The sequence below is a fragment of the Vidua chalybeata genome, chromosome 11 (assembly GCF_026979565.1).
Source record: "Vidua chalybeata isolate OUT-0048 chromosome 11, bVidCha1 merged haplotype, whole genome shotgun sequence".
NCBI classification, from domain to species: Eukaryota; Metazoa; Chordata; class Aves; order Passeriformes; family Viduidae; genus Vidua; species Vidua chalybeata.
The window spans coordinates 14,674,702-14,686,337 of record NC_071540.1 but is presented as its reverse complement, the minus strand read 5'-3'; the positions used below and the strand labels follow the sequence as shown (position 1 = coordinate 14,686,337).

The window sequence follows — 11,636 nt, the reverse complement described above, 5'->3', positions numbered from 1 at the left end:
ACACAGGGAAACAAAGCAAAACTTCTGTGTGTGGTTGTACTGCTTCCAGGGAGCCTAAACCACACTAGGAATGAGATCTTGCACAACAAAGGAGTGTGACTTTGTAGAATAGTCCAGAAGCTGGGAAAGAATAATGCCTGTGACATGTACCAGTTTCAGAGGGATGGAGATGGATTTTGGACTTTCTCTTCAGTGTCCTTCTGGGCAGTCAGTGTGACACGAGTTGTTTTTCCCCATCTGAGGCTGTCCTAAATCCTGCTGCAGGTATGGCTGCTCCCCTCTGGGTTGTGTGCTGTAGAGCTTCCTCAAACCACAGCCAAATGGCACAGTCCACAGGGACTCCTGGAAACCCAACCCAGCTCTTGGCAGCAGGAACTGGAAGTTAAACAGACTGAACAACACCAAAGGACACAATGGCCAATACAGTTAAGATCTTCAGCAGGCAATGCCAATCCAAATGACAGGCAATTTTCAAGGATATTTTTCAAAACATAATTCCATTAATATAACAAAGAGCATTTTTTGCTGATACAGTGTGACTGAAGTGTTGGAAAGAAAAGGATCCTTTGAGAAGCTCTGCTGGGAGCAGTGTCTGCATGTTCTGCATGCATGGGATTGGATTCCCTTCTCCAGTGCATGTCAGAGTTCACTTTCTTCTCACCAGAAGGTGCAGCTTTCCCGAGGGGAGGAATGGAAGGAGACAGTGCTTTGCACCTGCTGCCTGTCACACTGTGGGGCTGACACTGGCTTTGGGTGTTCCATGGGAATTCTTCAACTCACTGGGGCCTTTTCCTTAGACTGGGTGTATTCCAAACAGCTGATACCTGTTTGGCAGTCTGGAGTCTCAGAGGCTGTAACTTTCTGCATCAAACGGGCTTGTAGGGATATCTAAATACATATAACTATAGATGTAATCTAAATATATAACTATATAAATATTCTCTCAAGGAAGGGAAGATCATGCTGTCAAGAGCACCTTGTCTCAGACCTGTAACTTCAGTTCAGGTCAAGAGAGTGCAGCCCTTGCCTTAAGTAGGTCTCCAGTTGCTCCGACAGTCATGGCTTTGGAATGATGACAAGGGCCTGTTTATTGCTGTGGAGACATGGAAAAAGAATGGAAACATGGAATTATGTGTGTCATACACAGAAGAATGAACTCATACTAGAAGTCTGCTCAAGGATCTTGTTTTTCTTCCTGCTGGCCGTGGCTTCAGAGCAGTAGTTCAGTTTTTGTAGTGTATTGTATTAAAAAAAAATATATAAACACATAGAAAGACTGTATAGCCATATGGGCCCAGCTGGGAACCAGAGGCTCCTTTGTGAGCTACAGCGGGTGAGCGGGGTCGCTGGCGGTGCCCTGGCGGCGCGGAGCCGCCGCTGTTCCCGTGGCGGGGCTTTGCCGCTCCCGCCGTGGCGCGCGCGCTCCGTTTACCCGTCACCACGGCAACGGCCACGCCCGCAGGACCCCCTCGCGCGCCGCCATAGCTGCCCACGTAGCGCCTGACGTGCGGGCGCCGCGCGGCGGCCGAAACCGGCCCGTGAGCGGAGGCGGCCGGCGGGCGCCTGCAAGCGCTGGGCGGCCCTTGGGCTCCGAGCTGCCGCAGAGCACGCTGGGAATAGGAGTTTTGCATCCTACGGCGCTGAAGGGAGCGGAGGGGAACGGGGACACGGTTCCCAGCGTGCAGCGCGCCAAGGGGGGGGACGGGGCTTTGCATGCTCCGCCTCTCGGGAGTTGTAGTCTCGGCGAGAGACAGGGCCGGGCGGGCGGCAGTGACGAGGACTGCGCTTCCCGTCGGGCGGCGCGGCTCCATTGTGGGCACGCTCGCAGCCCATTGGCTGCCGGCCGCGGCCGGGCCTCGCTCCCCGCCCGCTGACACAAAGCGGGTCCAAGATGGCGGAGGCGGGCGCGGGGAGCCCGCACGGCGGGGACGCGGCGCCGCCGGGGCCGCCCGAGGAGCAGGAGCTGAGCCGGCGCCTCCGCCGCCTTTACCCCGCCGTCAACCAGGACGAGACGCCGCTGCCGCGCTCCTGGAGCCCCAAGGACAAGTACAACTACATCGGCCTCTCGCAAGGCAACCTGCGCGTCCACTACAAAGGTGCCGGGCTGGGGCGGCGGCGCCGGGTTCGGCCTCGGCCCGGAGCGGGACGGCCCCGGCGTGGCCCTCGGCCCGGCCGCTCCGCGGGGCCCGCCGGGCGCGGGCTGAGCCGGCAGCGGGTCCGGCGGCTCCGGGGCAGGGGCGCCGTGAGCAGCGCGGGGACGGGCGGCGCCGGGCGCCTGCTCGGCCCGGGGCCCCGGCTGGGCTGCTCGGGCCGGGCTGCCTGGGCTCGGGAGCGGAGGCGCTGGGGAGCAGGGGGCTCTCCCCGGTGGAGTGTGTGGCCTTATATAACGCTGTGCCGTGTCGCTAGCCCGGGCCCGGTGCGGGCAGACCGTCTGTTTACTCTGTCATCCTGCTTAAAACCCAGCCGAGGGCTCGGATGGCCCCGACACGCTGCGTAACGGGGGCTTTGGCTCCTCGGGTTTACACCAGAGAGCTGCTCGCAGACTTGGAGTGCGATGTTTTCCTTGCTCGCTGTTGGAGCTGTTCTCCCTACCCACCCGACGGAGAAGCGATTATTCCTTTTCCTGCTTGGCTAGTAAACACTGATGTCATTCCCTTCTTGTGTAATCATTTTTGTCTTCTGTCTGTGTACATTGGTCTTCGCATTATGTCTGCGGGGAGGGGGAGAGGTGGTACTGAGAGTCTTTCTCAAAAACTTCATAGTGAAAACAAAGGGAGAACCGAAACGCTTGTGCTGTAGGAATTGTTACTGGTGGCAGTGCAGAGTTGTATATGCTGGATCTCTGGAAAGTGTGCTTCAAATGGCTGGCTCCGTGTAGAAGCAGATCCCCGCTGCCTTCGGATAGTGAGGTTTTAGATCAGGATACGTGAGAGGCCAGATCCCCTCAGTACTTACATTTCTGTTCTTTCTTAGGTCACGGTAAAAATCACAAAGATGCTGCCTCGGTCAGGGCCACTCACCCCATCCCTGCAGCCTGTGGCATTTATTACTTTGAAGTGAAGATCGTCAGTAAAGGTAGAGATGGGTAAGTGCCTCACTGCAGCTCAGTGCCTGGGGATGTGTGTCTGGCAGCTCTGCTGGACTCTGGCTCCTTTCCAGAAGGGTTCGAGGTCCCGTGGCTGCTGGGTGCCGCAGGCAGGCACAGCATGGGCAGGTTTTGTGCTCCTGGTGAATGGATGGAAACGAGGTGGAATGCCCTGGAAGCAGAGGCACTGGCACAGCTCTGTCCTGAGCTCTTGGAGATGGGCACTTGTAAAAAAACTCAGTAAACTGTGGGACTCTGGTGCAATATGAATTAAAATAGGTTTTCTTCTTGCTGGCAAGGTCTGGTCACTCTGATTTCTGGAATTGTGATGCCTCAGAAATGAAGTGAAGCAGAAGGGAGGAGCCTTGAGCTTAATTTTGGACTGCTGCAGTAGTATTGATGTGGTGAAGAGTGCTGGAGCACTGGGGAAAGCAGTAAAGGGGCATTTCTAACAAGGTCTGGAGTTCTCTTGTTAACGTGGGTTTAATTTTTACTCATTATGAAGGTGTCAGTCTGCTCTGTGTGGATGGCCCTGGCATTGTTTATTGTTAAAGGATGAATATGGCAGGAATATCATCTGGAAGGGAAAGCCACACAGGAGGAGGGATTGGGTGTAATTAATTAATCCAGTCCTTCAGGTGTGACATTTGAACTCTGACCAGTTTAAGGACTGTGGGGAAAGCAGTAGATGTTCCTCTAAAAACCAAATAAAAGTGACAACTTGTTACAGCTGAGTTTTTTTGCTGTCATTGTTGAAGTGAGAAGTGGCCTACTTGTGAAGGGACTTGGAAGGATCTTGGTTTGTGCTGCATTTAGGCCCTTGATAATTACTGGGTTATCTGCAAAGGTGGATGCTGGGCTGAATTCCTTATAAATGCAGGGAAAAACCATCCTTATTCCTTCATTTCACTGACCTGGCTATTAACTGCTTTGTCTGTTTTGAAACACTGCCCTTGATTAGTTTATGTAACTGCTAAAACTGAAATAATTTGCAGTGAGCTTCAGGACAATTTTCCAAAGAAATCACATTACAAAAGGTCACTGAACAGCACTTAATCTTTACTGCAGTCTAGATCAGTCTTAAAGGGAGATAATGAAATTTTCTGCTTGTCTCCCAAGATCAGAGTTTTCTGTATTAATGATTTGTTGGTTTTATTGTATTCTGTAATTACAGTGACTTTCCAGGAATAATTAATTCCAAAGAGACAGAACCATGTGTGTTAACACAACAAGCTGAACAGGAGCTGCTGATAGCTCTGATCTGAGGTCGGGCAGTGGCTTTGAGAGCCTCTCTGATGTCCCAGCCATTCCTGTGCTTTGTTTTTCTTGTGCTGGTGGAGACAGATCCAGCTTTTATCTCACACAGGGTGGTGCTGGGGATTTGTGGTTGTGAATTTCCATTGTAGCTGCTGCCTGGCTGTCACTTGAGAAGGTGTTTTTGTGTATCTCACCTTTAATAGTTTGAATTGTTCCTGCTGGAGGCTCAGTGTGTTGTACTAGTGAACTGTGGCAGAGATCTCTTCTGGGGAGGCTCCCCAGTGTTGATTCCATCATGGTGACTTCAGTTCAAAGGATTGAAGGTGCAGACATCTAAAGAAGGGATGGAGGGAATGAAGTTCTCAAGCAGTGTCATGGCAAAGCCTGTCCCTAGGAACAACACTTTAGCAAGGGGAGAGGAAGAGGAATCCTTCTGAGCTCATTTTCAGAATGGCCATTTCAGCCTCTGCCCTAGAGCTGGTTATAGGACTCCTGTGTGAGGTAGTGAGGTAAGGATGTGAAGTTACTCCCTGCATATCTCTTTCTGGAGTTTCTGGAGTGATGGCATTTCACATTTAGGTTTAAAATGTGAGTGATTTGGTTTCGAAACGAGACTTACTCAAGAAAGGCTTTGGTGAAGTGGATTTCAGGAAGTGTTGAGGAGTCTGATTTTGCTCAAAGCTGTTGTCTTTCTGTGCTCAGCATTGTTAGTTTAGGGCACTGCACTCTGGTTAGATACTGACACTTGCTAATAAACAACAGAAACTAAGGTTTCAGATAAGAAATGGGATAGAAGCTCCCAGTGGCTCTTCATGGAAAAGGAAGAATCCCAAAGCTCACACGATGCCTTTTTGCAGCCTGCCAAGGGATGTTGCCTGTGTGTGACATGCTCTGAAAAGAGGCTTCTGGAATTGGCATTAGGCAGTGCCATTTTGGATTGGTGATGTCACTGTGGGAGAGAAACCTGAGCTATGGACGTGACTCAGGTGTCAGGGCCACCTTTTTAACTTCTCCCCTGTTTTTCATTGGACTGAGGGGATTTAAAATCAGTATGCTCTGGTTCTCTCCTGTTTTCTCCCACCACATCATATCCTAGCAGTCAAAAACACATCCTTGCCTCCCCCTGTTTTCCAGGCTGACAACTCCTGTGCTCACCCCAGAGCCAGCACAGGGGAAGAGGGAGGGAGGGACTGCAGCAGCACAGGCAAAGGTTGCTTTGCCCTGCCACAGCTGCTAGAAAAACTTCCTCTTTTGCACTGCCTTGTCTCCCCTGTGCCTTTATGTACCTGCCCCAGAAAGGTGCTTTTGTTAAAGAAGCAAACAGAATTATTTATGAAAACTCTGCCATCATTGGACTTTTCTGCCGCAGCATTGGTAAAATCATTTACTGGTGGATATTTCAAAGCAAGTACAGCCTCCAAAAAGTCCATTTGGTGTATGTAAGAAACTTTTAAGACTGATCGAGTTTTCTTAGCTTTGGATTTTCCACTGCTCATGAGATAAAACCACAGTCCTTTGAGAAGGACAAGTGTGGTTCAAACTTACTTTTAGTTGAATGGTAGCTATTTTTTATCCTGGTGGATTTAATCTTAATTGATAAGAGGTCATGTTTATCTACTGGGTTTGTTTTTTGTGCAGTTTTCTTTTGTTTTGTTTTTTTTTTTTTTCTGGAAGAGGGGAGGCTGCCAGGATACGATTGAAAAATTGTCTTGACAAAGTTTCTAGGTAACATGGAACAAATCAGATCTGTCAGTCTGCTACTTCTTGAGGTAGGAGATCGTTCTTATCCTCGGAGAGCAGAGGAGAACTTAGTTTGCACTCTCTAGTCCCAGCCCTCCTGTCACCTCCTTGTCTGTGCTGAGCACACAGGGAGTGGTTCCACAGCCCTTTGGGATGATACATGTCAGGGCTGTGGGATTCTGCCCTTGCATTTGCTGTATGTTTCTACCCCTTCCCTCATGCAGACACGCTGCTACCCTGTCCTATGGTGAGCTGGTTCAGGGAGGTAACTATTGGAAAGCTGGCCAGAAAATAATGGATGATGATTTCATCTATTGACGTCACTGTCAGAAATTACTCCTTTTTTTTTTTTTCTTTCTTTAAATTGAGGTCTACTTTTCAGGTTTCCCTTTATTAATTGAAGGTGATTCAATAAAGTGATGGCCTGAGCTGGCAGACAAAGGGGTAGGATTGCAGCAACCCTCAGTTCCCTTCAAAGTGTTGTTGAACTGTTTTGTTTTAAGACTTGCTGGTAGTTAATTCCTGAGCCATTGTGTGCCTGTCTCCTGAGTGTTGTCAACTGGAACAAAAGGACAAGAGGCAGTGGGTCACAAGTTGTGGCAAGGGAAATGAAAGCTGGATATACGAAAGAATTTTCCTTTGTGAAGATGGCTGTGCACCTGAACAGGATGCCTGGAGAGGCACTGGCATCTCCCTCATCAAATTTGCCTGGGAGAGCCCTCAGTCTGCTGACTGACGGAAGTTTCAGAGTTACTTATGCTTTGGGTAGAAGGATGAAAAAAGAATGTCCCAAGGTCCCTTCCTGTCCAGACCTCTCCGTGAATCTGTGGATGGCTTGCTTCCAGCATTCCTCAGATGAGCAGATTGGCAGAAATGCCTATGACTCCTCTGTTCCTGAGCTGCCACAAATAACTCAGGCTTTTATCCTAGTGCTGTTTGCAACAGTTCAACCTTAGCAGTATTTGAAGCCCTGAACTCTTGTCCTCTGTCCCTCCAATATGTGGTTCTGTTTGGTGGTGATTTGTCAGCACATCTCACAGCCTCTGTTTCCCCACTCCATGATCTCTGCTTGGTAAACAGGAACAGGGAGAGACTCATCAGGGTAGGGCAGCCAACCCACAACTTCGAGGCTGTTGTGACTCAGAAGGACAAGTCATCCTTGTTGTCCTCTTTATGCTGGGGCAACGTGAGCTGTCTGTGGGTGACAGTGTGTGTTCCTGACCACCACTTTGGTTTCTTGACTGGTTTTACCTCCCCCAGCCACGTGCTGGGTTGTGATGGAGTGTGACTGGGGAGGACATTCCAGAGGCCAACCCTGATGATGCATGGCTTCTGAATTCTGGCAGAAGTCACCTGTCCTGCTGCCTCCTCTCCATTTCTGAGCTGCTCCTGGAACAGACAGCCCAGCAGCTTGTGGATTGCCTTTGCTGTCTTTTCTAGGAATGGTTTGGTCTTGGACAGCTGCTTACTCATGGGTACTTTGGTGCACTGGCATCCTGACCTCTCTGGTGGAGACAGAGCTACTGCCTGCCCATAGTGACTCTGTGCAAACACAGCAAGTGTGCTCTGTGGGCAGAGGAGGTGCCAGGTCAGCCCAGTGGTTTCATGAGGACTTCGAGCCATCCCAGGAAGCATCTCAGTATGGCTTTTCTTTGTGCCATGATGTGTTTTGTGTTGTGAGCTCGATTGTGCTCACAGTCTTTTTGTTGGATCAGTACTTGAAACAGTGATTTCTGCATCAGGTGGAGACCCAGAAAGGCAGGAGAGGGAAGCTGGAAAGACAGAAGCCACAGGAAATGCTGGTAGCCTTCTTCTAGCACCATCCCACCGTTGCTTTGAGCTGTGCAGCCCGTTGTCCAGAGATGTTGGTCAGCACAGGCTTAGGTCGAGGACAGTTTTCTGGGAGAGGGGGAAAAGAGTTCTTTGAGGAGAGTGGCTGAAGATCTAATCAGCTTAGTCGATACCATAGTTTATTTTAAATCTTCCTTTAGCTTTCATACACAAGTGCACCATAAGCCAGACTTAAAAATAGCTTAGTTTCTCTCTGACTGAAAAATAAAAATAAAGGTCAGATGTGTTGGTTGGTTGCAGTCTGTACATTAGTAACAAATCATCTGCCCCTTTTCCTTGCTTATGTTTCTCCTTGCCAACTTTCCATTTCTCCTCAGCATATGGTGAGTGTGATGGCTCTGTGAAAAGCCTTTTGCTCGAGTTCTCTAATGGCTTCCAGATGCTGACAGAGGCCTGTCCATGGAGAGCTCTGACAGCATTGGCTGCTTATGCTCAGACACCTTGGAGTGCCTGTCTGGATGTGGCTGTAGGGAAGGATAAGGGATATTCTATAGGAACTGAGGCTTTCTTGTGTGAGCCCTGTTTTGTTACTGGTAAGCCTGTAAATAATTTATTTCCTCCCTCCTTTTTATTTTTTTCCATCCTGGTTTCCAAGAATCCAAAACCAGCACAGAGAGGGGGTTGTTCTGATTGCAGGTAGGTCTGCTTGTTTGAATTTATGCTGTTCTGCAGACACTCATTTCAACAACCCAACACATAAATAAAGCCCCCAAGTAGATTCCATAAACAGTTCCTGCCTTGTTCCCATTTGCAGATTGCCCAAGCAAGTTCTTCCTGCTCAGCCACCAGCTGTGCCTTGGTGCTCTCAGGTGTAGAGACTCATTTTCTGCAGAAGTTTTGTGTCAATTGATGACACCTCATACAAGTTGTTATTTCTTTTGCATTGTTCTGCTATACTCTTCTGAAAGGGAGTAATATTGAGAGCAGCTTTTCAGTGTAAAGGAGTCATGATGTTGGAATATCTCGTTTGCAGTTGATAGCTTTTATACTTCCTTTCTCTTTTTATCAATGAAGTGGAAATTTAAACTGAGTGTTTTATAGCAGTATCATGGGCCATCCATTGTAATAGTTGAGTATCAATTTATCATTAAAATTATTTGTGAAATAAGGCAATGAAATGGAAGCTGTGATGGTGATATGTGACTTTTCCACTTGTGGTGTGTGGATTGAGGTATGTCTGAGATTTCCTAGATTTCAGACTGTGATAATTATTTTTGTTGTTTTTGGGGTTTTTTGTTCAGCTTCTTATGAAATTTTGCACAGTAAAGAAGAAAATTTTTGAGTTTGGTTATTTTTTTGTTCTTTCTCCCTCTGCTGTTTTTGAGTATCTGTTATAGAAAAGGTAAGAAGGTGACAAAAGCAAACTCAACATCTTCAGAATATATGTCAAAGATTACTATACTCAGTTCTTCAGAATATGTTTGCAGTTAAATCACAGAATAATGGGAACTAATTATTTACAGTCACTAATGCTTGCAGATCCTAGGAATTCTGTTTAATAATAACTTTTGTAAGCTAAATAACTTTTATGTAGGAAAACCCTTTTATTTCACTTGAGAAGCCTTGAAATGGTGAACTGCTGAAGAATTTATTATCCAGTGTGAAGCTTTGACTGTCTGTCTTCAGTTCTCCATTGAAGCTGAATTGTGTTAGTTGTGTTATATCAACTCTGTGGCCAGATTCATTTTTTATACTGCTTTTCTAGCAATGGGACTTACATTGTACCTGTGATATAAGACTGGATCTCTGTTTCCACACTACAATCTGCCTGCTTGTTTACAAGTTCTTTGTATTGATGCCCTGGTCCACATGAAGCCTTTGTCCCTTGTTGTGGAGATGTCAGTGTGTAAAGATCTGTGAGTTCAGTGTGTGGTGCTTTCCCAGCGCTCGCCCCAGCTCTGCCTCTCTGCTGCTGTTTAAAGAGAAAGTGTTCTTATTTCACCAGTGCATCTCTTAAAACTTCAGGTGTTACTTTTTCTCTTGAGATGTTTTCCACATAATTAATCCCCCCTCCAGGTCTTATGTAAATATTGCAGCTACTTCCTTCTGTAATTTCATTAATTATTATTAGGAGGAAAGAAATCCTCCTTTCATAGGAATTGTTACCATCCAAGCCTAAACCTGAGGAAATTAGCCTATAAGGATGTGAGAAAACCCCCTAAGAGACAGCTAGCTGGTGGTGGAATATTTTCTTTGATTTGGGTATTGCATTTATATTGTTCCTCCTGTTTTTCAGATGAAAAACAGGGGCTCAGGGTGCTGCATTTTAAATCTGGCTGTTATGATGGACTGAAATGCAAGATTAGTCACCAGAATGAAAGTCTTTAAATGACTTGCCCTGTTTAGGATGCCTTTCTGTTAGACATTGGTGGTAATTCTTAGCATCGTTTTTAATGTTTTCTAGGCTTTGTTCATGGTAGCAAAAATGTTCTGCTACTTAGACTGGCAGTCAAACAATCTTAAGTCCTTTCAGTTGTGGAAACCTGTTTAACTTCCTTAATATATTTTCAGTGACTATGAGCGGTGCATTTGAAAGTGAGGTTTGTTAATCAGCAGGACAACCTGAACAAAAATCCTACTTATTCAGCTGGGTGTAACCAGAATAAATAATCAGAGAATGAGTATCAGTAATGCTTTGTGCTGTTCCCAGACTTCAGGCACCATTTGCCACTGAGATGGTTTGTGTGTGAACTTTGTTGGATATCAGCTGACTTGGAGAACGGGTCAGCTGCCAAGAGTGAAAAAAAAATGGTGGGACACCTTTGCTTCAGCTGCATTTGTATTTGACCACAGGGTTTGGGTTCTGTTGAATGTGGTGATGCTTGGGGTAGCAGATGGAGAAACTGGTTATTCTTGACAGATTTTAATGGTGATTTTACCCTGCTGGTGCTTATATTGTGCCTTTTCTTTCTTAAATGGTGCTCAGATCAAGTCTTTTTCTCTGTATTTTCCATCTTTCAGTGTTCCTACAAACATTGTTAACCTACATCATCAGTCTTCCTTTCCTGAAGGTAGCACAGACAAGGGACAGTTTGGCCCTTCTTACAGCTGGCAGATACCAGTTGAATGTGATCCTAAAATTAGAAGGGAGCTGGGAATATGATACTTTGGTCTGTCAAAAATAGCTTTTCATTCTTCCTCTGTCATTTTATCACTAATTACTCATAACCACCCTGAGAAGATGTGTTATGTTACCAGATTGCTGCCTCTCAGTTTTGTCCTGCTCACTCACCTTCCCTTTCATGGTCTTCAGCTTTTAAAAATTCTCTGCCTTTCTAAGGACTGATCTACAGTGGACTCCTCCTTGCTTCAGGATACTTGTAGTTGTTTTTAATGAGCTCTTAAAAATTTTATTTTCTTCCCTTTATCCCCTTCTTTTCAGCCTTGCATAATTTGTGTTTACTGACCTCTTCTTGGGGAATTGGGACTCTTCCTGGAGCTCATCAGTGCTATTTCTGAAGCATCATCACAGAACAGCACAATATGCACAAATAAAACCAGAACCACTTCCACTCTAGAGATTATATTCCATGTGAAGTAATTCTAAAATATTTGTTGTTAGACTGAGGAATTGGAGACCTTTGGAATCCAGTATTTTACATGCCATAGGTAATTTTTCTGAACAGATGTACCTTGTTTTTCCACAGCCTTAAAACAGTGTTCCCCTTCCCCCACCAGAACTGCCACAATGTGGTTTCAAGTG

General features: G+C 46.8%; 1 protein-coding gene across 3 annotated transcripts in view; it reads left to right on the top strand.

The window, feature by feature from the left end:
• The first annotated feature begins 1,863 nt into the window (after positions 1-1,863).
• The window catches only part of RANBP10 (RAN binding protein 10), a 66,025-nt gene continuing 56,252 nt past the window's right edge, over positions 1,864-11,636 (top strand). For 2 of the 3 annotated variants that reach the window (XM_053952809.1, XM_053952808.1), the window contains exons 1-2: positions 1,864-2,096; positions 2,974-3,085. In XM_053952809.1, the coding sequence (XP_053808784.1) occupies positions 1,892-2,096; positions 2,974-3,085 (317 nt within the window). In that variant the 5' untranslated portion in view covers positions 1,864-1,891. The remainder of the gene's footprint in view (positions 2,097-2,973; positions 3,086-11,636) is intronic. The other variant, XM_053952810.1, reaches the window with a different exon arrangement.